Source organism: Rhododendron vialii, chromosome 12a (genome assembly GCF_030253575.1).
Source record: "Rhododendron vialii isolate Sample 1 chromosome 12a, ASM3025357v1".
NCBI lineage: Eukaryota > Viridiplantae > Streptophyta > Magnoliopsida > Ericales > Ericaceae > Rhododendron > Rhododendron vialii.
The window spans coordinates 2,397,848-2,425,830 of record NC_080568.1 but is presented as its reverse complement, the minus strand read 5'-3'; the positions used below and the strand labels follow the sequence as shown (position 1 = coordinate 2,425,830).

Sequence of the window (27,983 nt, the reverse complement as noted above, 5' to 3'; positions counted from 1 at the left end):
AAAACTCCTGGAAATTCGATCGGTACGTTTTTCCTACACATCTCGTCGGTACTGCTAACAGTACTCATTGTGTGTGTATTTAAATAGTTCATTATGCCTCTCCCTAATCAGCAATTATCTAGGTGAGTTGGTATGTGGAATTACCCTCTTACCCTCCTTCAAAGTACCATCGTAAAAATCATGCCATATGTGCAAACGAACTGTTTTTTGACCGCACAAGCGGGCACAAAATATTTAGGTAGTAAACGCCGTTAATAACATAACGGCGACCATCTCCCCCGTCTCTCTCTCTCTCTCTCTCTCTCTCTCATGACTTGTTTCTCTCTCATGATCCAACACTCATCGGAGATCTCGGGTTTGTTGTAGGAACGCCTCTGGTCTGGTCCTTTCTCGTCCTCTTCACAATATTCTCTCTCCTCTCTATCTCTCTCTCCAAAAACCCTGGACGATCTCCTCCTCTCCCTCTCTGAAAATCCACCGGGGATCGGAATCTCGCCGGGAGCCCCTCAGCTCTCCGGCAAAACTCCATGAATACCTGAGAGGCGGTCATTTATAGAGAGAGAGAGAGAGAATTTCTTCTTCCGGGTAAAGAATTGGGAAAAAATTTCAACCGGGAGAAGGAATCATACATTTGGTTAACGTGCAATGCAGGGGAAGAGAGATAGAGAGAAAGAGAGAGAAAGAAAGCGAGAGAAGGAATCAAGTTTTTGGAATTTGGAGGTCTTTTGCACGGCACAGATTCCTTTATCAGATCTCTTACTCGTTAATCTCCCTTTCCGTTTGCCGCAATCAATTCGACTTTCTCTTAATCTCTCTCTCTAATTTTTTTCCTTAACCTTCCTTGCCTTCTCTTTGTTTCGAATTCTTCGCCCCCTGTCCCTATTCTCTCTCTCTTTCTCTCTCTCTCTCTCTCTCTCTCTCTCTCTCTCTCTGTTTTTTTTTTTCCAAATCTATTTCCAGAATTGTCCTCTCTGAGCTCTGAGTATTACCTGAGACGGCGTCCAAATTCATAATTTTCTCAAGGTGCGTCTTTTTAATTTCTCCCTTTTCTCTTTTGGGTGAATTTTGTGTTTGGGAGCTATATGAGGCTTGGATCGTTTGATCAGTTGTCTTTGCTGTTCAAAGATGGTATTTTTTGTTATTTTTATTTTTGCTGTATTGTGGTGGCCCTCGCCATGGAGTTGTCTGTTGGTTTCTAGGGTTAAGCTCCGTGTGTTGTTTTGAGTTTTCTTGGTGCTTAATAAAATTTCACTCACCAAAAAATATAAAGTTAGGATTTTTGTCCATTTTGATAATGTATGCTGTTCAAGGTGCGTGTTCTTTGTTTTCTTCCCCCCCTCCCCCCCCTTTTTTTCCCCTCTTCTTTTAGGTTGAATTTTGTGTTTGGGAACTATTTTAGGCTTCGATCCTTTGATAAGTTGGGATTTTTGTCCATGTTGATGCTGTATGCTGTGCAAGTTTGTGTTGAATTTGGGGCTTTTCTGCGTGATTTTGAGTTCAAGCTGTAGGATTTGGGTTTTCCTTGTCATTTGAAGCCTTTATGCAAACAAAAATAGAAAAGTTATTACACGTGGATAGCTCCTCCGTTGAAAGTTAGATATCTTACTTCAATTCCTCTGGTTCTTTTGATTTTAAAGCTGTCAAACGCAGCGATTCTGCGAACATTTCGCGGAGAGCTGCCTTTTTTTATCGGAGTCGGACATTTTGCTGAAAGTTTATGTCTAAAGTTGCCTTTGACGTTCAAAGTGGTGATTTCTATCCGTTTTGTTAATGCATGCTGTGAAAGTTTCTGTTCGATTTGGAGCCTTTGTTCATGATTTTGAGTTCGATCTAGCTGATCTTTCCTTTATCAGGGCTCTGACTTATTATCAGAATTCAAAATTTTGCTGAAAATATCCGTCCAAATTCACACGGAGAATTGAAAGTTTTGATTGATCGCAAATTACTCCTTTTTTGTTGTGTTCATGCGGAGAATTGAAAGTTTGTACCAGTTTGTGTTGAATTTGGGGTTCTTCTGCGTGATTTCGTGTTCGAGCTAGTTGATCTTTACTTATTTCGGCGTTGTGGGATTTGAGTTTTCGGTAATGCAAACAAAAGTGGAAAAGTTCTTAGAAGATTATATGTGTTTGTAGACGTTCTAGTTTTTCAGGTAACTCGCTTTCTCATACGTTTTAAAGTTAGAATTTTTATTTCAATAATTCAATTCAACTGCTTATTTGATTTAGGTTGTCAAATACTTCTGTTTTTGTGAACATTTTGTGGAGAGTTGGCTTATTATCAGAATTGATAGTGATTTTCACACTCCCCTTTTTTATAACCACACTCCATTTTTTTGTCTTTTTGTGATGTGAATTTACAATATTGTCCTTCCAAGTGTGAAAGAGTATACATATTAAAGGTTAATTTTGTCAATTCACATCACAAGAGGACAAAAAGGGAGTGTGGTAATAAAAAAGGGGAGTGAAAATCGATTACCTTGAAATTTTGTTGAAAGTATCTATCGAGTTTTGAGTGTTCTTTTTGTTGTGCTCATTTATTGCTCTTGTCCGTACCAAATTGAAAGTTTTGATTTTAGCTTCCCCTTTTTTTTTGGTTGAATTTTCTGTTTGGGCACACTAATTAGAGCATCCGCAATGGGAATAATCAAATTCAATAACCAAAATGTGCCACGTCAGCATTTGATTATCCATTTAGTTCATAATCAAACTTTACTTTCACATTGGTTATTTTTGCATCCCTATAAAAAAAAACCCCCACAATACGCAATGCACCTATGTCCAATTGCAAACGAGTTTTAATCACGCACCCGACCACACCATTCTAATTTGGGGTGTTTTTTAGTTTTGAGTTTGGTTATTGGGTTTGATTATTGAGTTTTGGTTATTGGTAAAAGTTATTAAGTTTGGTTATGGAATGGATGGAATTTGATTATTTGCTAAAAGACTTGTAACTTTGCTTATTACAATGTGAGGTGTTTTTTTAGCATTGTTGTTAAGTTTGCTTATCCATACCAATTTGCTTATTACAATGTGGATGCTCTTAGACTTCGATCCTTCTGATGATTTGTCTTTGATGTGTATCCATTGTGATAATATATGCTGTGCGATTTGCTGTTGAATTTGGGGCTTTTCTGCGTGATTTTGAGTTCGAGCTAGTTGATCTTTCCTTGTTTGGCAGCATGGGATTTCAGTTTTCCCTCCCATTTGCAACCTTTATGCATACAAAATTCGAAAAGTTCTTGGAAGATTGTATGTTTCGGTAGATGTTATAGTTTTCAAGAAATTCAGCTTCTCATATGCTATGAAGTTGGAATTTTTAGTTCAATTTAACTGCGTATTTGTTTTTTAAGTAGTCAAATGCATCTATTTCTGCAAACGGTTCGTGGAGAGATGGCTTATTGTCATACATTATAATGTTGGAATGTTTAGTTCAATTCAGCTGCTTATTTGAATTTAGGGTGTTGAATGCATCTATTTCTGCGTACATTTTGTGGAGAGCTGCCTTCTTATCAGACTCAGAAATTTACTGAAAATTTCTATCCAGATTTGGTCCTATATTCAATATTTGTTGAAACTCGAAAGTTATTCGTGAGAAGTTTGGTTCTGATCGCTTCTTTTGTTGTGCTCATTTACTGCTCCGCTCCACCAAAATGTGATGAAGATGCTTAAGTTTGTTAGTCCACATATATGTCTTACTTCTATTTGGGTGGTATAAAAAATTTGTAGTATTTCTTATGTATTGACTTATTGTTTCTAGGGGTTTGGCTGCTAATTTTCCGGTCCCGTTTAGATAATGTGCCATTAAATCTATGCTCTATGCAGATCTTTTTCGAGGAAACTGGGAACTGTCCTATTGTGTTGATTCGGTGGGGAAATCGAGTCAAGGAACAGCTTCCAGTTCTGTTTGCTTTTTGTGTCTGAGTTTACCATGCCATCAGAAATTGTGGAAAATGGTTTGCCATCGTCATCTTTTTTCTCAGACGAATTGTGTTTACCTAATGAGGTAGTGATTGCCTGTCCCTTGATCAGATTCTGTTTTTATTGTGCAGTTTGTTTAATGGAAATTTCTAGTTAATAACTCAAGTAATGTGATCTTTCCTTTCTAAATGTTGTGGACATATTCATAGTTTTAGCTATCTTCAATCCATTTCTCATTTATCCTTACTGTTTCTACACTTGGCAGAGACAAGTTGGGTTTCAGAAGGCAGAAACTGCAGCTGCTCAAAACGGTGAGTAGTACTACATCTGTGATTTATCGAATGCAGGTCTCATAGACCTATCGTAGTTAGAGGGTAATTAATGGGTTAACAACCAGAGTGGGTTCGAGGTTTCTCCATAGACTCTAACCCCAGACCTCCCCTTGGAAGCTAAGGGTGCATACATAAGTTTACCATCCATAATCCTTCTAATTCCTTGATGTTTATGACTAACACAATAAAGTACTTTTCTATGGCAAAATAATCTTGGTTTTTCTTCATTTATTTCACTATTATAGATGTTTTATCAGCAAAGTCTTTTTTGTTGATTAATGATGATTCATGTAAAAAGATTGGCTTCAATGAAATCAAATTGAACATCCCTCTGTGGGGGAATATTACTTGAAGCAGTTATCAACCCTACTTAATGAGTTAAAGCAGAAGTAGATGGCAACTTGAAATTGCATGCATTGAGAAACGACGACAAATGGAGTGTCTGTGTGCTTTGGCAGAGCATTCTTTGCATGAGGCTCTAAGTGTTGTCTTATATTGTTTTTGGGAATGCTGGTATATCTCATAGAACCCAACTTAAACCATGGAGTCAAAGATGCATCCATTTTGTTTTTTATTTGAAGGTGATATGGCATAGCCACAGTCTATAATCATGTTTTACCTTTTAGCCCCCCAGTTTTTCCTAATGCTTAGGTGTCCTCTTTTTTTGTGTGCCAATATTATATACATCAACGGGGGTTAGTGGGGAGTTAGTAGGTTAGTCTACAGTGAGTTTCAGAGGCTATCCTTAGCCTTGAATCCCAAACGCCCACGATGGGGCTCAAACCCTGGCCTCCCACATGGGGAGGACCAGGAGATGCCAACTGGGCTAGAGCCCATTGGCGCTGAGGGGTCCTTTAAATATGCATGTTTCCCAGTCTGATCAGATATATTCCTGCAACTAAACAAACAAGTGTTATGATGTTATCAGAAATTGAGATTCTGATGCTGTTCAAAAAAAAAATATTTGAGATTCTGAGAATTCTAAAAACGCCCCCCATAGTGGAAGTTGGGGGGACTGCTTTGATTTATCAGCTGATTCACAATATCTGGGTTTATTAAATGAAGTTCAATGTCATTGATGTCCCTGTTAAAAGTGAAGAATCTTATTATGCTTCTTGTCAAGATATTACTCATCAAAAAATGCTGTCTAGATACAACCTGTTGGACTTCTATTTGATGAGGTTCAGGTAGTCTGATTTCATAAAAAAGACTACATAATTTGTATGTGTCATGGTACAATATGGGACTGCCAAACAAATGGAGGGATTCCAAGTGGACTCTCATCAAATTCCGCATTAAAAAGGGCTAAACAAGCGGAGTCCTACAATTGTTTCTGTGGTTCTGCCCAATTCATGTATTCAATGGTGTTTTTGTTGATTTGCCCTGTAGACTCTTTGAACCGTGGCTCGTAGTGATGTTATGCTATGGGCATGCTGCCTTTATTCAGGTGTAAGAATGGAGGGTGTACTAGGAACAGAAGGCAGAGATTCAGTTGCTTCATCACCCTTGGAGAAACGGATGTCAGTGGAATATCAGATTCCAAATTCTTTCAGACCTCCCTCTCCCTACCTAATCCGAAACCAGAAAGCTAATTTTAGCTTGGAGAAGCATGCAGTGGGAGCAGAGAGAGCAGCCACCCATTCCTCGCAGGGACTCATTGACCATAATCCAGGAACAAGATCAAATTCGAATATGGAGCCATCCTTTTATTCTATGGACGGTGATGGTATTCATGTCAGAGGTGCTCAGTATGAGAATGGTCTCTTCTCAAGCTCATTATCAGAACTATTTAGCAGAAAATGTAAGGTCCCCACCTCCAAACAAGAAGAAACCTCACAGCCAATGAATGTCTATTTATTTGGAAGTGCCTCCTCACTGGTTTTAGCTTACAGACTCGAAATGTTCAAACCCGTCTAATGGTTTAATCAATATCTGGAATCAGTTCATAGCTGCTTATTTTACTTAGGCGCCATTAGGCTGTCTGTAGCAAAAGCATTGGATTGAACTAGAAATCCAATATCATATCCTATGAAACATGGCATATAAAATACGTTGGAGGGTGTGGCATTATTAATCCCATAGTAGTACTATCGGGTTATGTATCACTTCACTATTAGTCCAGTCAAACAAAAAGGACCGTAGGCTAGATTCAGTTGCTGATTCATTGATGCAATCTGTTCTTTATGTGTGATATGAGTTTTTGTGGTGCAGTAAGGGTATCATCAAGTGATGCTTTATATGGCCATTCTTTTGGTGCCGATGCCTCCCACTACAAGGAAGATGAACCTTTTGAATCCCTTGCGGAGATTGAAGCACAAACTATTGGCAATCTCCTCCCTAACGATGACGACTTGCTCTCTGGGGTGACTGATGGCCTTGACCACGTGCCCCAAACCAACACTGGAGAAGACATTGAGGATCTAGACCTTTTCAGCAGTGTTGGAGGACTGGAGTTAGGAGAAGATGGCTTTCCTCAAGGTCAAAGAGATTCTGAAGATAGTCGGCAAGGGGGTTCTATTGCTGGGAAATACTCTTGTGTGGAACGTCCATCTCGAACACTTTATGTGCAAAACATAAATAGCAATGTTGAAGATTCTGAGTTGCGGGCCCTTTTTGAAGTGTGCTATTTTCTTCCCTTCCTTTTGATATTCAAAATTATCATGTATGCAAACATCTTGTTCTTTCAATTTTGACCCTGTTTGGCTTGAATTCAGCAATTTGGAGACATCCACACTCTTTATACAGCATGCAAGCAGAGGGGCTTCATTATGGTCTCATACTATGATGTAAGAGCAGCTCGAAATGCTCTGAGAGGGCTTCAAAACAAACTCTTAAGATGTAGGGAGCTTGACCTATACTTCTCAATTCCAAAGGTACCTTAGTCCCCGTTTGTACTAATTTGCTTTATTCCTAACAATTTTGTCTTGACTACTGTATGTTAATTTAGCCGGTAGATCTCCCTTCATATATCCCTTGCGGCACATATTGTCTTCTCACCTCGCAGGTTATCCTTTGTCAGGACAATGCATCAGAGAAAGATATTAACGAAGGCACTCTTGCGCTTTTTGACCTTGATTCCTCTGTTTCAAATGAGGAACTCTGCCAAATTTTTGGCGTCTACGGTGAAATTAAGGAGGTTAGATTCTTTCCTAATTTTTCTTCATTGGACTTGAAATCAACTAGTGTGTCAGTTATATGCCATTCCTTTGTCTCTAAACTGCAGATCCGGGAGACCCCACGCAGAAGTGATTGCAAGTTTATAGAGTATTATGATGTTAGGGCTGCAGAGTCTGCTCTTCATGCATTGAACAGGAGTGTCATTTCAGGAAAGCAGATTAAGCTTGAAGCTAGCCGTCCTGGGGGTGCTAGACGGTGGTATTGTCCCACAAACCTCGATGATTCATTTTTTGATCTTGATCTCACTCTTCTTCCTCTTTTTTATTTACATTTTACTCCAACCATTTCACCATGTTAGTCCCTCTTGGGACTTCGGAGTTCCAAATTTTAAAGGGAGCTTGCATTTACTGCACTCACATACAAATAGAAAGATAGTGATTTCCATGATTGTCCTTTTAGTGCCCCTTTTAAACTCTTTGTATATATCACGTCTTCTATATTTTCATATTTGAATAGCTGAAGACCTGTAACTAGCGCGTATCTTTCTCACTCCTTGGCAAACCTTTGTTTTTCTTTTGTTTCTTCACAGTTTGACATCACCATTTCCTCCAGAAATGGCGCAAGATGAATCTGCTCCATATCTCCGACAAAGTCTCTCTCCCATTAACTCTACAACAGGGTTTCCTGGTATGGTTATATCCAGTGGCATATGTTGGTCGTTACATTTTGATTCGAAAGAAGGCAATACATTGTGGTGGTCTCACTTTAATTGTTTCCAGGACGAGTTTCACATCGGGGAATCACATCTCCTGGCATGGATAATGGAACTATTCCAGGAGTATATTCTGCATTCCAAGCCCCTATTAGTCCATTGGTTGGTAACATGTTCCATCACGGGATCTCATCTAGTGTTCCCAACAGTTTACCCTCTCTGGTGAGAGTTGAATCACTTGGCAATCAGTCCAGTCTCCCTGAAGCTAGCCATTCACAGGGCCAGCCGAAAATTGAATTCCAGATTTCTCCGAATTTTCATCCGCACTCACTTCCAGAGTATCATGATGTTTTAACCAATGGTGCTCCCTACAACTCTCCGGGTATTTCTGCAAATATTAGTGTCAGGCCATCCGAAAGAATTGAGAACCGCCAGTTTTGTAGAGTAAGCTCAAACGGTCATCCACTTGAACTGAGCGATGCTGGTAAGTGCTATGGACAATAAGGTACCTTTGTTTTTACTTTATTTTCTACATTTGTTTCAGCTGCTTCGGTGGCTGGTGAAGCCATGTCAGACCATCTAAGAGCTCAGATACAGGAGTGGGACGCGGACATAAAACGACACCAACACTTTATTGCTCAAAAAATTAGGACACAGACACAATGGGGGATTCATTGAAACAAAAGTAGATCTGTATTATAGATATAGATGATTTCATTTACAAGTTAAAATCATTTTCTATAGAATAGTAATATGAAGATATAGTTTGACAATTACTAAGTACTCATGAACTAACTGTCCATGATAATTTTAGCTCTGAGCCATATGCGTCCTTGAAGTGTCCCCATCGTGTCCCCAGCATTTGCCACAGAAATAATAGAATAAGAAAATCAAACAGTTATTTAGGCATGTCCGACCCATGACTAGAGCATGTCGTGTCATGCGTGACTCGTGTCGAACTTGGATACTTCAGGCCATTAGATTTGTCCGGGCTTCTTACCATACTTCAACTGTAATCTACAAGATAAAAAATACTCCTATTAGGAAGAGATTATTATGAAAGCACATTCTAATTTTGACGGTATTTTTTTTGTTTCAGTATTTGTTTCTTCTGGGAATGGGAGCTGTTCTCCTGGACATCATTACATGTGGAGTAATGCGCATCACCCTCAGCCTCAAGGCATGATGTGGCCAAACTCACCAACTTTTGTCAACGCCGCTTGTACTGCTCATCCCCCTAATGCAATTCCCAGAACACCATCTCATATGTTGAACCCGCTATTACCCACAAATAACATCCATGTGGGGTCAGCACCATCTGTGAATCCTTCTCTCTGGGACAGACGACACAATTATTCTGGAAAATCCCCCAATGAAACCAGCTTTCATCCAGGTTCTCTTGGGAACATGAGAATTTCCAACTCGCCGCATCATTTGGATTTTGTTTCCCAAAACATGTTTCCTCATGTCGGTGGAAACTGCATCGACCTGTCTATTCCGTCCAAAAATGTTGGATTGCACTCCCCTCATCTAATGTTTCCTGGGAGAGGCCAAATGAGTCCTGTGACGAGTCCATTTGAATCTCCCAATGAATGGGCTAGAAGTCGTAGAAATGAAGGCAGTTCCAATCAAGCTGACAGCAAGAAACTGTTTGATCTGGACATTGAACGCATAGGGCGAGGTCAAGACAACCGGACAACACTTATGATAAAGAATATCCCTAACAAGTATGTTTTAGTTTTCTAACCATGTGTTCTTTTTTCTTCTGTTAGTCGTTTCTAGCGTCATTTTATCTTTGAAAATAGTTACACCTTCCACCCCAAAATGTAATAGTCATAATCTTGCTGCAAATTAAACTACAACTTGACCACGATTAATACCATGCCCCACATAAAGGCAGAAGCTGCAGAACTAGAATCCTACACTACCTAGACCTCTACTAAGCATGCCATGTTATATACAACGTGGCAATTTGCTTATGAAACAACATTCTTTTCGTAGGTAACTTTAGGAGGCTCAAAGTTGGGTCTTTTTATTTGGCAATTCGACCTTAAGCCCCTTAGGTGTCCCCTAAGGCACAACAGACAACTAGCTAATCATGCAATGACATATCATACCGCGTACGAGTTTCAAACTAGATGCTTGAACCTAGTTACCCTGTTTCTTGCTTGCTTACACCTGTAGACCATGGTACATGAGTTGATTATTCACATCCTTTGTCAAGTAGTTACCATTAAGCAGGTTTGTGCTTTCATTTTTAAGTCTATACTCTGTATTAGGAACATGAAGGGCTGTACTATCTTGGAAAACTACTCCAATGATAACCATCTATTGCCTTATAACGTAGTGGAAGCTTTGCCAAGTGATCTTTGGCCCGATGGCGTCAGTCGTCAGGGGGTGCACTTGGGTGCTAGGAGTAATGAGGTTAGGAGTTCAACTCCTCTAAGGTGCTAATCTAACTATTCTAACAATACTAACTTTCGCCGAGCAAAAAAAAACGTAGTGGAAGCTTTAAATTTTCTTTCATCCCATTTCATTTGGGCGAGAGGGAGGCTGTGAGTCACCTGGGCTATGGTTTGTCGGTTTCATTAGTTTGCCGCTTACTCCTATGAAGTAGTTCACTAGCTGTGATTTAAATACCCCTCAGCTGGTTTAGAGTTGCATTAGGGCTCGAAAAACAAGTAATTTTTGCTAGGCAGATTCCCCAAAAGAATCCGGATCCCATAACAAAATTGAGTATTGTGTTAAGTAGTTTATAAAATTAATACTTTTATCCGTATGTTTGCACCTTGCAATATTGCTTATTTGCCATGAATAGTTAAAAGAAATTCTACGAAGAGAAAATGGATTATGGGATATGGGTCTGGGCACATAAAGCCAGTATTTGATGGTGGAAGGGCAAGGCCCGTAGGAAAACTACTCCAATGTTAACCATCTATCGCCTTATAACGTGGTGGAAGCTTTGCCGAGTGGCCTTTGGCCCGACGGCATCAGGGGAACTTGGGTGCTAGGAGTAAGGAGGTTAGGAGTTCAACTTCTCTACTATTCTAACGATACTAACATGACGGTGGAAGAGCAAGGCCCGTAGGAAAACTACTCCAATGTTAATCATCTATTGCCTTATAACGTAGTGGAAGCTTTGCCGAGTGGCCTTCGGCCCGACGGCATCAAGAGAACTTGGGTGCTAGGAGTAAGGAGGTTAGGAGTTCAACTCCTCTACTATTCTAACGATACTAACTTTCGCTGAGCAATAAAAAAACATATTGGAAGCTTTAAATTTTGTTCTTGTTGGACTATTTTTAGCATTGAATACGTTTACAAACCAAGAATTAAACCAAAGAAAGTGGTCAAGAATTGACACATCATCAAGCAAGGGCCCACCTCTTCATCCACAGAACTATCTGGGTGGCCATTGGCTTACTGAATTGTTGATTCTTGAACACTTACTTCAAGTTAATTCTTGGTCTCTTGGCTTATTGTTTAGTATATATGTCTTGCAATTTTTTTTTTTTTATGTTGTTTGAACTTAAAGAAATCTTTTCATATGCATTGGATGTTCTTTTTCTTTTGTTCCCCTTACTTTCTCTACTGGGAACTAATTGGTTTTATGTTGACATGGTTTCAATCATAGGTATACTTCGAAGATGCTTTTAGCTGCAATTGATGAAGGCCATCGGGGAACATATGATTTCGTTTATCTACCCATCGATTTTAAGGCAAGTGAATTTTCATTCAGAGAAAGAAGTATTTTGATATAACCGAGGAATTTTGGCACCCATGCAAGGGAAATTTATTTTCCTTTCCCTTTTTTTTCTGCAGAACAAGTGCAATGTGGGTTACGCATTCATCAACATGATTGATCCTTCCTTGATTATCCCATTCTATCAGGTTTGTTTCATCCATGCTGTAAGAAGATGCCATTCTTTCTCCCTTTTGTGTAGCTGTAGTAAATATTTTCTGGTAGTCACTATAGCTTGTTGTGTATGCCTAAAGCTGAGACAAAAGAATACTTATTTTTACAGGCATTTAATGGGAAGAAATGGGAAAAGTTTAACAGTGAAAAAGTGGCATCACTTGCTTATGCTCGCATACAGGGAAAAGCTGCTCTTATCGCCCATTTCCAGAACTCAAGCTTGATGAATGAGGATAAGAGGTGCCGGCCAATCCTCTTCAACACCGATGGTCCTAATGCAGGTGATCAGGTGTGTGCATAACTTACTCCATATTATTGTTATCAACAGTGTTATAAAGCTTCTAAGTTGGCGGTGAATCTAACCATAAATGACAAAAATCCGTGTCACTTATGAGGGATTTTTTCCTTTCAAAAATCCCTCATTACAAGAAATATGGTATATAAATGCACAAGTAAAACGAAGAATAAGAACTTTTGGTTTTTTTTTTTGAAGGAAGAATAAAAACTTAAAACTGGCTTTTCCTATCTGCAGGTGCCCTTCCCCATGGGTGTAAATGTTCGATCTAGACCTGGAAAGACTCGAGCTATGGCCGGTGAGGAAAACCATCAAGAAAGCACATTGTCGAATGGGGAGGAATATTTCGATGGAGACTTGTAATCAGGGTCTGCTAAGGGTTCAAACTGGGCTTAGCAGCTTACCTTTTTATGGGCGCACTAACCTTCTATGAGTGAAACCAGCTAAGACCGAAATTAACCCCACCCTGTATTTACTAACATGTAAAGGGTGGTTCTCCGAGAAGAAAAGGAAAGTTCGACTCGAGCAAATGAATACTAATTTGGGGGGTTATTTCCAGTTGGAAAGAGGAGCGACAAGTGGAGCTTCAAAATTTTGGACGATTTTGCCAATGTTGTTTCTAACTACGTATGTACAGGAGTTCCTGAGAAACACGGAGAAATTTTGCTGCTCTGTCAAGGAGGCTTCTCTACCACACTACTTGTATTTCTGGTGTTTTCGCTTTGCTCTACTTTTTTTGTCTGTTAAAGGGTCAAGACGAGAAATCAGAGTGTTTGACAATTTTGGGAAGTGATGAACTAATGAACTCTTGCACGAATTCTTGGCATTTGGATAGAGGATGGGCGGTCCTATTTTTTCGCAATTGGGTTGTCACCTTCTCTTCCAAATGCTGGTATATATGAACTGTTTAGACCTGGTAATGGTAATAAATGTTTTATCCAGTTACTGTTGTTTTTCTTTCGAGGTACAGATCTGTTGCAAGACTTGCAGCTGCGTGCCCCTTCCCCCCCAGGATGAAATAGTCTGTCTGGTTAACTAGCCAAAGAAGGCCCCTCACCACAAAAAAAAAAAAAAAAAAAGGGAAAGGAAAACTAGCCAAAAAATGGAAAAAAGAAAGAGAGCAAACAGAATTTTGACAAACATACATCTTTCTCTCAATTTTCTAGTTTTTTTTTTTTAAAGAGCAAATAGTTAGGACCGTCCATGAACTACGAACCAGATCAAACGATGGCAATCATAGCGAATTGGTATGGGGATTCTGGCTTTCCGAAGGTAAAAATGGTATACAGATGATAAATACACTCATATAGCAAAAAAAATCCCTCAAATCATATGACAAAATAATCCCTCAAAAATTAATGTTGATGATTGTCATATATAGATACTACTGTACTATTACTAAAATGATCGACAAGATGTTGCACATCCGGAATTAATTTCATTCCAAACAAATGATCTGAAAGAGCCTACGCACACCGTCCCGCTTCCAACAGGTATGACATATACCGCAATCCCGTTCCGCGTATCGCAACAATCTCCGATCCAGGTAACCCTCACCTGATCTCATTAGCTTCCCAGTTTATGTTTATTTCCAATTTGCAGAAATGATATTATACCCATAATTTTGCTGTAAGAGAACTCAAAAAGTTATCTAGAGAATAATTCACTAAGCCAAATTTGCTAATTTCTTGTCCCCTACAACCAAAAGTTTTAATCTAGTCTAACAAGTCGTTGACAACCCAAAATTGGAGAAGTACCTGATGTACAATCTCAGAAAAATTATATTCACATTGCCTAATAAATTTGTGACACAATTGGAATGCCTGAGAAAACCTTTGTTGGCCTTCTCTAATCGAAAAAGCGAAGGAGCCTGATATAGGAGGAAAAAGGGTCGAAACAATTCAAAGTTAAGATAAGAAGCATCAAAGGCATCGACACAAACAAAAATAGAAAAAAACTTCATATCCTTTCTGATATCACAAATCAATAGAGAGAGATAGATAATACTGTAGTTTGATAACCATAAAGTAAACCAACTCGCGTTTGTTCTGTGTTCCACAAAAGATCCTAGTGCTTCAGCAAGATTACCAGTTGCAAAATATGGAAAACTAAAAGTACTCTGCAACTGCCAAAAATACCCTACATATAGGATAAAGGACATACAAAATCTTCATCTTGCACCAATGGTTAAGCCTTCTGCTTTCTGGTCTTCACCCTGGCACCGGGAGAATCATCGGCCTTTCGCTTGTTAGATCTCTTAACTTTGTTGTCAACTGCAGCTTTTTTTGTTTCTTTACCAGACTTTTCATGTTCATCATCCACTGAATCAAGTTTCTCAAGAGGTTTTTCAGTGGGTATAGAATCACCACCACTTGATTTCTTTTGCTCCTGGGGTTTGATTTTGGTTGGAGACTTTTGAATACCTTCTTTGCCTTCTGTATCCTCTTTCAGCATATCAGAAGTTTCACTGCAAAGCTCTGCATCTTCAGAAACCACATCAGGCACCACATCAGGCTTCTCGTCAGTGCCATCTGTTTCCTCACTTGCTTCATCATCCTCTGTCTGTTTACTTTGGCGCTGGAGTGATTCTATCACTCCCATCAACTCTCTATTAACCTACCATGGAAAAGGAATCATGCATGTCAAATCTCATTCTCAGTGACAATACACATTTCTGACATAACCATGATGCAGCTCGTGTATCAGCAATTGTGGCATTTAGTAAAACAAATTAGTACAAGTTGATGAACAATCTCAAAAATGGCTGGGAAAACTGAATCACATTGAATTTTTCTTAATCTGCTACTTAAATTCTGCTCAAATTTCAAGGGAAAAAGGCTAATAAAAAGTTTTTTTTTTGTGTGTGTCTTGCTCAGGTACTAAACAGGAAAAGGTTCTCATCTTTGTATTTAAAACAAGGAAAGATTGTCTATACAAATTTACAAAGATTCTTGGAAACACTAAACTTACTCCCTAAATAAAAGGTTTTAAAAATGGTGCCTAACATTACTACAAGGATATGCTAGGCTTACCTGTGGATTTTGAAGGAAGTCGGAAATATCATTTGGGCAAGATGGGCATTTCATGATATTCTTCTGTGTTCTTAACGTCCGTCCACCTTCACATGTCCTCTGTTTTATGAAAGTTTGGCCAGCAAAGGAACTCTCCAAACAGGACTTGCAGAAATTATGAGCACAGGGCGTAGTAAGGGGCAGACTCATTACTTTCCGGCAGATACTGCAACTGAATTCTGCGGAGTAGAGTACATTTTGTGAGCACACACAATTGGACCTCTTGCTCAGAAGTAAAGCAATAGAAGGGACAGACTAAAGTTACAAAGATTACAGACTAAATTCATAGGAAAATGCATGTTAAAGTTCAGGTAAGAAACCATACCCTTGAGAAGTCTTTCTTGTATGGACAGAGCGGGTCTATGACGTCTAACCTTGGTTGTCCCATCCTCTTGTACACTGTCAATTGGTTTCCTACTTTCTGGTGGAGGTTTTTTCCACATCCAGCAACCTTTTTCTTCCTGATATACAAGAAATATGAAATTAGTACCAGTTACTCAAGTTCTAAACCACTACCACTACAGCAGGAAGGAAAGATGTATATTACTAATGTTCAAACAAATATGTTGTTGCTACGAATAGAGGCCTAAAAGGAAAATCTCCCAAAAGAGTGTAGAGAGAGGCAGCTCACATCATAATCCCAAGAGGCAACACCCTTTCTTTCAGTAATATCAGTTGCATTCTTCAACTCTGGAATGTTTGGCAAAGGCCTTGGGCGGTCCCCGTTGTCATCACTGCGGATAAAATGTAAAAGGTTTAATAAACACGTACATAAAGTCGATGACAGTAATGAGAAGGATGCTAACAAACCTTGTCCATGGGGCAGGGGCATTGTCACATCGAACAAAAAGGTATCGACAAACCATAAACCCCTAATATAGAAAAATTGTCAGAAGGTATATTCACAGGCCTAATCTATCATATTTCAGGAATTCATACTACTAGCAATTATCCTACTTGAATTCCAGCTTTGCGCCAACATTTTTCAATCCTGTAAATCCCATCATAGCGTACGCCTGTTTCAGGTGCATAAGACGAATCTTTCTCCTTATGGGACCTGTCATCAAGAAAACAAGCAGGTTAGAACTGATTGCTGCTTTGAACAAGAGAAATGTCGGGAAAAGAATTCCAACAACCTTCTCACAACAACTAACTAATTTTGGGAGGGAAAAAAAAACAGAGACACACAATTTAGCTAGATAATAAGACATTATGGCATTGTTCTAACTGCAAGTTCGTCACTTTCTTTTAAACTATGAAAGGCATCAGGGTTATAGATACCAACTGCAATGGAAATAAGTATAGAACAGCCTTTTCCCATCAAATAAAGTTAGGCTGTACAGAATGAATTGGGAGTCAAGGGAGAGAAATCTCTTCCTAACAAGGGCTCAAGCTCTTTTCAGGTTCCTAAGCATTTTCACTTAACTATTTGTTCAGACAAGGTTCTGCTCAGATGGATCCAGGTATGTAAAATTAAGTTCATATAATTTCCGCATTATGTTTATGTATTGTGAAAATCATGATAATTCTAGGTCCTAAAATTTATTGGGTTGTTCAATTTATCGGGATCTATGAGGACCGCACTTAAGGAGCTTATTTAAGGTCCTCACAGGAAGCTCACTGTGTGTGTGTGTATCGGTAAATGTCAAATTTTATAACCAACCAACTCAAACAACAAGGGGATTAAACCCACAATACAAAAACCTATACAAGGGAGAAAATGCCTAACAACAGATGCCTCAAATATAACCAAGACCCAAGAACTCTGTTTGAGATATTCCAAAGGCTACACGGGCTTTGGTTCTCAAAAGAGTTTGGGTACTGCTCCCACGTGCATACTCTAAGTCGAACATTATCATCAATGCAAGCCAAAACTTCACTTGAGCTTCTTTGTTTGCCTCCAAAAATTCGAGAATTCCTTCCAATCCAGAGGTAACAACATAACGAAAAACTTACATGTGATGTGGTATTAGAGCACTGGTTAAGAATGAGGTCTGGATGATCACGTGTTCATATACATGTATGTGTATATGATTATGGCATGGCATGATAAAATGGAGCATATATTATCCAATACATGGTTTTGGTCGGTCTACTGACAATTCTAAAGACCCTTTTAGAACTATGGATCAAAATGAAGGGAATGATTCAAAAAGAAAGGTATGAATCTCATTTATGTATTTTTTTGAATCAAACCCACGTAAAGCTCCTTCTTAATACGTGTTGGTAGATTCTAGGGCCAATGTTCTAAAACAAGGAATTAATCGGCGATTAATCGTTGGCAAGGTTTATCCAATTAGGTCCGACTAACGATTATTCGCCGATTAATCATTGGCGGGGTCTATCCGATTAGGTCCGACTAACGATTATTCGCCAATTACTAATTAATATACACCGATTAATCGCTCAAAGGTGGCTGACCGCCCGACTAGCGCCTAGCGACTTTTAGAACACTATCTAGGACCACTACGTATGTTCCTAACACGACATAGTGATTTCTTTATAATTATCGGAACTTATCTGTTATTATTATTTTTCTTTTTTGTATTCCGATCATCATCAAAGATTTGCTTCAAACGCTTTATGTTCCTTCTATTTACAGAAATTAGACTCTAGCCTAAATTTGATTATGATGGGTACTATTTCAAATTTAGAAATAAATGTATCACTTTATCTAAGAATGCTTGTTTTATTGGTTCTGGTACTCTTTATAAGTTTTTGTATACCCTAAAGCTAGCTTGATGGCCATTTGCTAAATTCTTCAGAAAAAACGTGACACATCTGCATAATATACTATCTCAGGAACGCTGCGGCAAAAAGTAAAGCTGAAACATGTAGTCGAACATTATTTAATGAACATGGTGAGTACTGAGTAGTATGTTAAGTAATTCTACAATACTCGGTATCTTGTGGATGTATGCACTTAAGACCGCTGCCATCAATCCTTGTATCATTTTCAAAAAAAAACTGTTGTGTAAATTTGAAATTGGATTCCTAGAAAGACAGTTCTAAAGATTCCTTTTAAACTATGGATCAAAATGAAGGAAACCAAATTTAAACACCTGCATGTAGGGGCTGCTCAGTGGAAGCTAGAATTTATACTCCACGTGAAAAGAAATTGAATCAAGAACAATTAGTGGTTACTTAGTTGGTTACCCTGAAAAAATACAAAGGGTACATGTTTTAATGTCCTCACCATAGTACGAGCATTGTAGAAACCAGTAATGGTAGATTCATTGAAAATGGTGAAATCAGTGGAGGTGATAAACCACAAAATATGGTCATTCATGAAGTTACGGTGCAAGTTCCTTTACCGATAACTTCAAAGGATGTTGTTCTTATTTTTGTTAAACAACATAATAAAATAGAACAAATGAATGGCCAATTACCCCATAATGAGATTGTCACCAATGAAGCAATTATAGAGTAACAAGAAGAAATTGCCTTACGAAGATCTCAAAGGAAAATGAGATCAGCTGTTTCAGAAGATTATGTGGTATATCTACGAGAATCAGATATAAAATTGGTAAGGAACCGGTTTTGTTTAAAGAAGCCATAGGACGTATTGTCTCTACTGAATGGATTGGTGTCATGAATGATGTGTTAAAGTTGATGGAATAGAATGAAGTCTGGAATCTCGTTGAATTTCCTGAATGATACATTTAAGGCCAAATGTGACACTGAGCGTAATATCGAATGACATAAAGCCAGACTTGTTGCTAAGGTTTTACTCAGAAAGGAGGCATTTACTACAAAGAGACCTTCTCTCATGTATCCAAGAAGAACTTGCTAAGAATCTTCAAGACATTGGTGGCTTGTTATGATTTGGAGGTTTTTGAAATGAATTTAATTGTTTTTTAGATTAGGAAGTCTATATGGATCAATATGAAGGTTTCTCTATTATGGTCAAGGAACACTTAACTTGCCAACTTATGAAGTCAATTTATTGACTTAAACAAGCTTCCCGACAATGGTATATTAAGTTCACCAGTGCCATCATCTCCCCTGAATTTAAGGGGAATATTAATCGGTGTATATATCTAAAGGGTATTAGGAGCTAGGTTATGTTGTTTATTCGTATGTTGACGCTATGTGCTTGCGAATAGTCGTTTCTCTCATGAATTTTGAAACTGCAAATTATATGCTCACATTTAGGATGTCTATAAATCTTGAGTTTATTAGCTACTCAAATTTAGATTTCGTTTGATGCGTTGATAGTAGAAAATCTACATTTGATTATTTGATCTTATTATGGGAAGAAGCAAACAAAAATTTTCAAGTAACTATCATTGCTTCATCAATTATGTTGGTTGAATTTTGCCATGCATTGAGGCCACACTTCATGAATAACAGTTGGAAAATAAATCTTAGGGCTTAGGAGTCACTAAGGGCTTGTTCGGTTGGGTTTTTAGGATTTGGACTCTAAATTATTACCCTACTCCAAAATCAACTCATTACCCCTATCGCCCAGTGTTTTAAATGGCGAAAGGCGCACCGAGGCGCACCGATCCCTTGGGGCTTTAGCGCAAAGCGCAAGGCAAGGCGCGAGCTTTATTGACGCGAAGCGCAAAAAAAAAAAAAAAAAATCTACACAAGGCAAATTTTATTAGAACAAGTTTTCAACACAAATAAACACTTGTAAAACTTTCAAATGTCATAAAACATAACATGTCAATGGTAAAACGAAAGTACCAAACACTAAACATAACATATCATCCATGAAAAGCTAACATAATAATGTTTAGCCTTAGAGACATAACAAAAGGATTAAAGACAATAAAATCTAGAGGCATGCATAGGCATTACTAGAATTTTCAGATGTCATCTACAAATAACAAGTACAAATAAATACAACAAACTGAACAAATACTTTAAACAGAGCTGGAAACAAAAAAAAAAAAAAAACAGGTGAAAAAAAAAGAAAAAAAAAGCAAAGGGGGGTCCTACTGAAAAAAAAGAAAAGAAAAAGAAAAGGGGGGTTGTGACTGGAAAAAAAAGAAAAAAGAAAAGGGGGGTCCTCGACAATCGGTGAAAATAGAAAGAAAATGAGGAAGAAGAATGTGAGAGGAGGAGGAGAAGGAGGAGGAAGCAAATGTGAGATGGTGAGAGGAGGAGGAGGAGGAGGAAGAAGTTGTTACTTGGAGTCAACAATCAGAGAGGGAGAGGGAGAGGGAGACCAGAGAAGAAGAAGCTGGGTCCGATCGTCCGAGACTCTGAATCGTCGAAGAGGCTGTTGCTCGATCTGGTTTGTCGATCGAATAGGGCTCCCATCGATTTAAAGGAAGAAATTATTCAGTGCATCGCGAACGTAAGACTGATTTTTACCTCACAGCAAAAAGCGCGCGCCTCAGCGCCTTGCGCTATAGCGCGCGCTTCAGCGCCTTTCTTGCGCCTTTGTGTTCTGCGCTATAGCCCATAGTTCCGAAGCGCAATCCTTGCGCTGCACTGCGCCTCGCGCTATAGCGCGCGCTTCGCACGCTTTTTAAATCACTGCTATCGCCAATCATTATTTTCCTTTTTATCTCTCTCTCTCCAATCATTACCTTAATCATTGCCCCTAACTCCCTACCCTAATCATTACAAATTCAAATCCAAAAATGAACAAACCCTAAGGGTGCATTTGGTTGGATGGAATGGAATGTGAATAGGAATGGAATTAAGAATGGAATAGAATTGGAGGAATTGAAAATAGAATAATCATTCTCATTCTCATGTTTGGTTGTGCTTAGGAATAATCATTCTCATCTCCAATGAAATAGTGTGGCAATAGCAATTTTTGGAGTGGCAATAGTAATTTTTGGTGTGGCAATAGTGAATGTTGGAGTGGCACTAGTAATTTTGGTGTGACAAAGAAATGGAATAACAATTCCTTAGTTTTTGGATGGAATGACAATTCCTTTACTAAGGTGAATAGTGATGTCATTTGAAATTATCATTCCATTATTCAATTGTGAACCAAATATTGGAATAAAGAAGTCATTGGAATGACTATTCCAATCCAACCTTAATTCCATCCGACCAAACATACCCTAAGAGTTTATGATTCCGCAACTATTTTCTTCTCTAAGAAAAAAAAATTCATAAACAAAAAAGTGTCACTAAATGCATAGGCACACAGCTTATGATTGCAAATCCACATAAGAAAATGGGCTAGTGCAAAGGCGTTTAGTAAAAATGCTAATTGAACGAGTCTAGCATACCCTGAAATAGCTATAACTTATGTTTCAGGGGCTGCAATATGATGTTGATATTATTTGACTCTTTGAGAGATCTCACTGACGTGTTTTTGATAATTTCCTATTATAAACAATTTACATACATGTAAGTGAATGTAAATGATTACTGGAACAAATTATCATTGGACCTTTGAAGTACACTCCTTATTTAAGACTTTAATTGAACAATTGCTAATGTTGGAAGGAACTATGTCATATTTGGATATAGAACCGTTATGACTCGCATTTGTAGGTTGTTTTATACTTTTATTATGGTGTTATGATTCTTATCGAATTGAAGCAAGGCAATATACAGTCTAATTGCGCGCCTAATGTTACCGTATGAAGCCCGTACATAAGTGATCAAATGGGCCAAGTGGGAGAATGTAAGAATATGGCCCACATGAATGCTTTGCCCACATGATTGCCTTGGACGTCTAACAATTAAATGAGCTCAATAATTCCGTTGTGGAGCGATAATGATGTGTATGGACGACATAACTAAATAATGAATACACTATATCTTGTTCTTTCATTGATGAAGGTAGATGGAAGAATTCATAGATAAGAGGAGGAAGCCCTCTCCCTGACTATGAGAAAAAATATAGTACAGCCTTTTCTCATCAAATAAAGTTAGGCTGTACAGAATGAATTGGGAGTCAAGGGAGAGAAATCTCTTCCTAACAAGGGCTCAAGCTCTTTTCAGGTTCCTAAGCATTTTCGATTAACTATTTGTTCAGACAAGGTTCTGCTCAGATGGATCCAGGTATGTAAAATTAAGTTCATATAATTTCTGCGTTGTGTTTATGTATTGTGAAAATCATGATCATTCTAGGTCCTAAAATTTACTGGGTTGTTCAATATTATGTGTAACATCATAATGAAAAACTTACAATAAACTGCACCCACCTCAATGGTGTGTGTATCAAATAGAACAGGCACTGTATTTAGTTTTACTAGATGCCAAAATAAAAGATTCACACAATTCACCTCACGACTCTGACAGGATAACCTTTGCGGCAACTGACCCGTAATGCCTCATTACTTTTATCAAACTTCTGATCAAATGAGTGCATCTTGTTCGTTCTTTTGTTCCCACTGAGGTCTCTTCCACCACTGTTCACCAAAATAGAGAAGCAAAGGGATCAATTTTCAACACATGCATGGCAAGAACTGAAAAATAATGGAGTAATCATGAGTAGATGATCAAAAAAAATAAAAAATCATGAGTAGAATCGTGTTCATCTAAAGGCATTCAAACTTGACTCTTGCAACTAGTATGGCCACATCTAATCATACTTTTCAGCAAAATGAAACTTGGCATGGATCTAATAACCAAATGCTAGGGAAATAGAATAGAGCATCCACGCAATGATAAATCAACTAACAATGCACAGTTCTGACGTTTCTCAACAGTACGCAACCAGTACCAAATTTGCTAAACCTCAACCAATTATCTGATGTGTAAAGTGGCTCAAAATAGTTAATTACAAGGTGAATACCATCAATAAGCAGCCAGCTTTCATTCACACATTCAAATCATAGACCGCACCAGACAAGATAAACTTAACTTACATCAGCAAGCAACAATCATTTTCAGTATGTCGTTATAATGTCACACGAAATCCTTTTTCGTCTTTGTAATGGTGCCAGTGAAAAGCAAACACAGCCCCGAATGACCATCACTCAAAGTAGAGTACAAATGAACATACCTTCCTGTGTAGAGGAACCACTCGCCATGATCCTCGTCATCTTCATATCCTCCGGAGAGCGCCACAGACTGGGCCCCATACTCTGACTGCCCAGCAATTCCTGCCACATGAGGAAAGTGAGCTCCCCATTGCCTGCACTCCATTCGACCCTCCCAAGTCTCACCCACCAACACACCCTGTTTCCTTTCTGGGTCATTCTCTGCCAGAATTGGTCCAAAATGATCATTAGGGACTGTGACAAAAATCTTTCCACTACAAGCATTAGCCTTTCCTGCTTTCTTTGCCCTTTCAGTGGTGTAAGCCTTGTCAGGTCGGTTTTGGTTGTGAACAAAGTGGTACTCCTTTGGTGGCCCCCCTGAACCATTTGTTTTTGACATCTTGGCCATACGGATGGCAATGACAAGAGCAGAGTTGATTCGAGGATTGCTTGCCATCTTGGGCGGAATTGCATTGCGGCAATTTGCACAAGTTCGCTTTCCCTGACCAATCCATTTCTCGAAACACTTCAAGCAGAAATTATGACCACAGGGAGTCTGCAAAAGAGGCGGTGAAAGATTAGCTCATCGCCAAAACCTTCAAACAAATTCTACACTTTGTTTAATGATTAAGAAAAGATGAACAGCTCTGCATTCAATCAAATTGCTACTCTGTTTTTACAAGAAAACAATCACAACTCATAATTACTATTTAGTACATCCACACTGTGTAAACTAAGAGGTAAAATCAATAGTACAGCTGAGTGTGCATGCACAACATAGTGAATTCCATCACGAAGATTAGGTGTCAATGTGTACAAACAAATCGTGTTTCCAGCACGAAGATTTGGAACAGAGAAATGTGAGAGAGAGGTGCATGACATCATGAACATTTGAGATCCAGTATATACGAGTTGTCACAAAGAAGAAAGGTTTCTGCATATGTATTTTAAAATTTTGAAGCTGTGTGGAAGGTTATTAAGAATGTTTCAAGTGAGGATGTGCAAGTATTTGAGAATTTGGGGAAGGAAAGAGGATCACCAAGGAAAATCTTGGCTGGTTGTTTGCAAATATTGAGTGGCAAGAGTGAGGAGTAGCACCATAACCCCAGCCATGAAAACGTTAAGAAATGGAGCCTAACCAAAAGCAGCCATTAAATTGCAAAGATACCTCATGCTGTTCTCAATTGACTCGTTTTACAAGACAACAAATGACAGAAATAGAGAGGTTCAGATACCTTATGCTGTTCTCAATTGACTCGTTTTGCAAGAAAACAAATGACAGAAGTAGAGAGGTTCAACCCTTAATCAATGCGGTCATACTGTAAGAGGGTAATATTTCTCAAGTAACGTCCTGTATATTGCCATTAGGAATCAAGAACCATCTGGTTACACAAAATCTTCAAACTTACTGATTCAATGGACTGGAGATACAGGAATCCACCAAATTTTCCCATACACTTGTGTACATCACCGAATAACTAAAACATAGAAAAAATGTGAAATCTGAAATCTTTGTTAACGTCCAAAAAAACCATAGCAAGTTCGAAATCCAACACTTTGTAGGTTGATTCTCTACCCTCCACTGCTCATAGGAATTATGAATCGTTGCCTCAAAATTCACCACAGATGACTAACAGTTCTTTAGCCCCATATTTCTTAGCAGAATATCTACTACTCAAATTCCATCAGAAAAAATAAAGTGACAGTTGTCAAAGTTCAAACTCACAGCATAAAGAAATCAAGTGCTTTGATAACAACTCTTTCGAAAAACTATATCGTAACGGACCCCATCCGATTTTCCATACATACGAGTTGGAATATTAAAGCAAACGAGGTCAAGCTAACTGACAAAAAAAAAATTTTGAACAAACAGTCAAATAACTTCAGAGATATTTTCCAATAGTTCCTTGTTTGACTTAATAAACTCCATGACCGTGAAAGACAGACAGATATTTCTTTCTTGATAAAGACCAGCTTACCGCACATCTTCAGACCAATCACACCATCAACTTAGAGGAGCCAATTAAAAGCAAAGGACCCAATTAAAGTGATCGAGTTCCAGATAAATTTTGCTAGGGTGTAGTCCCCTCCTATTTTCAAACTTTTTTTTTTCAATTTCAGACCAAAAAAAAACATATCAAAATCGTTCATTTTGTAGATCTCGTCCATAAGAATATTCATAATGGAAATCAATTTTATTGAACTTCATTTGCCATATGAATGAATCATGTTTGTCTGATAAAAAAAAAAAGAAGTCAAATATGGTTTCTCACACAAAAGCGGTTAGTCCTTATAGAAAATGAAGTCCGATCAAACTTATCTCGTCCATAATCTATCTTATCGACGTGTTCTACAAAATGAAGGATTCTGATTAAATCTTTTTACCCGAGACAGACCCACAAAAACGTATAAACTCGAGTGAACTGAACCCTAACAAAACTGGACAGGCAAGACAGCCACACAGTCCCAATTAAACTAAACCCTAGCAAAACAAACCGGACCGGAACGCCGTTCCGATTACAAACTGGAAAGATAGACAGAGAGAGAGCGAGATGTTACCGTAACAGGTCTCTCCGGTAGCTGCATGCAAAACGAGCAGTTCAAACCCTCATCAAACAGATCCAAAACCCCATTCGCCTTCTCCACCTTCTCCTTCTCGTCGTCGCCCCGCCTCCCCCCGCCGCTCATGAGCTCCTGCCGCCGCTTCGCCTTCTCCTGCTCCGTCAGCGACCCGTCCGACTCGATCGCCCGGATCGCCGCCACAATCTCCGATCCGACGCCGACCGCCGCCGTCGCCGCCGCATTGGCGCCACCGGCGACGAACGCGCAGTCGGGGCACTCCCACTGGGCGGCGGCGGCTAGGGTTTCGGGCGGGGCGGAGAGGCAAGCCACGTGCCACGGGGCGACGCAGGTCTTGCAGGTGAGGGTCTCGCCGTCGCCGGGCTTGCCCTTGCAGACCATGCAAATGCCGTCGCCGTCGCAAGGGAGGTCGCTGTCGTGCGCCATGGCTGTGTAGGGTTGGTGGTAGTAGTAGTAGTACGAGGAAAGTCTCTTTGACTTGGATTTATAAATAGGGTTTTTTTTTGGGGGGGGCGGGGGGATATGGGCGGGGTTGGGTTGAAATTTGGAAATTTTTGGGATGATTTTGAATATTCCCTCTCTTCTTCTTCTCTCTCCTTTGGGGGAGTGTGAAAAGACAAAGGTGGAATTGCAGTGCATCTCCCTGATGTCGGATGCTATGGCGTATGGGTGCCCCTGGGATATTGGAAACTGCATTTGACGCAAGTGTCGTCTGGACATGTGACGCAAACGTGTTCGCAGTCGTTCAATGCGTATGGGACCCATATGCATCAGACTATTGGGAGTGTGCCTGTATTTGTAGTACGGCTCTTTACACTTCTATCATGAAGCTTCACCATTTTTATTTTTGTAAGAAAAAAGCGGGGCCTAGATAATCTTACTTACATTTTTATGGGAAAAAGAAACTTAGATGGAGAAGGTGGCCATTATTAGTGTGAAATGACGTGCTAGCGCGTCGTTCTTCTTTGCTTTTATCCTATCTCAATGGCGCAACAGTTCTAATCTTTTTTACAAGTCATTTATTTCTCTCTCTCTCTTTACGCCACAACACTGGTAGTGACATAAACCATCTCAATTCTTATGTAATTTGACCTAGTAATACCGTTGTCTTTCCCGAACATACCTTATCGATAGGGGGTGGATCAACTAAGAGACAAGATAAGAAATATCATATTTTGGACTAAATATTTGCTATTTTGACCAAAAAGAATTGTGTAATTTCTCCTAAATTGCTATCAACCAAGTATTTTACCTTATATATCGCGATAGCCTACACTAGTCCATTGTAGTCATCCACCATGGTGGTCGTGAAAATGAGAGAGGGCATTGCACTTTTATGTAGTGTATTGAAAACTTACGACTTTATTTGTTTATCTATACGAACCACGCCACCCATCTAAATTTCTCTTTGAAACAATAGAAAAATTTAATACTCCTGTGTGTAGGGGTGTTCAAGAAAACCGTCCGAACCGTAGAACCGATCCGATCCGATCCGAACCGTCTTATTTGGTCAGGTTATGCGGATCTACGGTCAGGTTATGGTTCCAAAAAAATAAGAACCATTAATTTTGGTTCGGTTATTGGTTCTCAATTAATGAACCGTGATTAGAACCGAACCGGACCGTTTAAAACTAAAATAATATAGATATATATATGTGTGTGTAATTAAATAAGTATTTGAATTTGGTAGGTTAATCTTTTCCTTGCTAAACTTAATTTATTTTGAGATGAAATTTCATTTATTAGGAAAACTTTTATTTTCTTCCTTCCTTTCTTATTCCAACAGATTATCTTGTTATTTCTTTAATTTTATGAGTTCATATTTTGTGAATAAGTGTTTGGATGCTTATTGGATAGAATCGGAACCGGACCAAAACCGGACTTGTCTTGCGGTTTGGTTCTGGTTAAGTTTCATACATATACTAGTTAGGTTCTGGTTCTCAATTTTCTAGAACCGTTTGAAATGGTTCGGTTACTGATTTTTTAGAGAACCGGACCAATCCGGACTGTGTACACCCCTACCTGTGTGATACAAAACCTGTGGTACTTTACTCCCTTTATGTTCATTTCTCTCTGAAGTCAAGATCCATCTATACAACTGAGAAGATAAAGTGAAGAACAACCAGAGAAGAGTGCGTGGCG

General features: G+C 38.9%; 2 protein-coding genes across 4 annotated transcripts; one reads left to right on the top strand and one right to left on the bottom strand.

Annotated features, from left to right (window-relative positions):
* The first annotated feature begins 272 nt into the window (after positions 1-272).
* LOC131311899 (protein MEI2-like 4) lies at positions 273-13,227 on the top strand. Of its 2 annotated transcripts, XM_058339526.1 has the most exons (15): positions 273-1,023; positions 3,822-4,002; positions 4,183-4,228; positions 5,697-6,050; positions 6,461-6,867; positions 6,964-7,122; positions 7,269-7,385; positions 7,473-7,624; positions 7,956-8,053; positions 8,146-8,562; positions 9,178-9,805; positions 11,710-11,794; positions 11,898-11,966; positions 12,101-12,280; positions 12,524-13,227. In XM_058339526.1, the coding sequence occupies exons 2-15, from the start codon at positions 3,928-3,930 to the stop codon at positions 12,647-12,649; spliced, it is 2,913 nt and encodes a 970-aa protein (XP_058195509.1). In that variant the 5' UTR covers positions 273-1,023; positions 3,822-3,927; the 3' UTR covers positions 12,650-13,227. The 2 variants fall into 2 exon arrangements, with proteins under 2 accessions (XP_058195509.1, XP_058195510.1); XM_058339527.1 differs by lacking the exon at positions 5,697-6,050 and having other exon boundaries at positions 281-1,023.
* A 1,056-nt stretch (positions 13,228-14,283) lies between these two features.
* Positions 14,284-26,362, bottom strand: LOC131311900 (E3 ubiquitin-protein ligase ORTHRUS 2-like). Of its 2 annotated transcripts, none has more exons than XM_058339528.1 (9): positions 25,821-26,362; positions 23,285-23,817; positions 22,563-22,688; positions 16,315-16,414; positions 16,168-16,229; positions 15,989-16,091; positions 15,683-15,818; positions 15,319-15,536; positions 14,284-14,902 (listed from the first exon to the last, which is right to left on the bottom strand). In XM_058339528.1, exons 1-9 carry the CDS (start codon positions 26,265-26,267, stop codon positions 14,474-14,476), a joined length of 2,154 nt encoding a protein of 717 aa, XP_058195511.1. In that variant the 5' UTR covers positions 26,268-26,362; the 3' UTR covers positions 14,284-14,473. The 2 variants fall into 2 exon arrangements, with proteins under 2 accessions (XP_058195511.1, XP_058195512.1); XM_058339529.1 differs by lacking the exon at positions 25,821-26,362 and adding an exon at positions 24,671-24,946.
* Between the last annotated feature and the right edge of the window lie 1,621 nt (positions 26,363-27,983).

Excerpts from the sequence above, each read along its gene's own strand:
- LOC131311899 (XM_058339526.1), top strand. The coding sequence starts at position 3,928 with ATGCCATCAGAAATTGTGGAAAATGGTTTGCCATCGTCATCTTTTTTC. Across the intron at positions 8,054-8,145 it reads CTCTACAACAGGGTTTCCTG|GACGAGTTTCACATCGGGGA; the intron begins GTATGGTTATAT and ends AATTGTTTCCAG. Across the intron at positions 11,795-11,897 it reads ATCTACCCATCGATTTTAAG|AACAAGTGCAATGTGGGTTA; the intron begins GCAAGTGAATTT and ends TTTTTTCTGCAG.
- LOC131311900 (XM_058339528.1), bottom strand. The coding sequence starts at position 26,267 with ATGGCGCACGACAGCGACCTCCCTTGCGACGGCGACGGCATTTGCATG. Across the intron at positions 22,689-23,284 it reads TGGTTCCTCTACACAGGAAG|TGGTGGAAGAGACCTCAGTG; the intron begins GTATGTTCATTT and ends TTTGGTGAACAG. Across the intron at positions 16,415-22,562 it reads TATCCTGTCAGAGTCGTGAG|GTCCCATAAGGAGAAAGATT; the intron begins GTGAATTGTGTG and ends TCTTGATGACAG.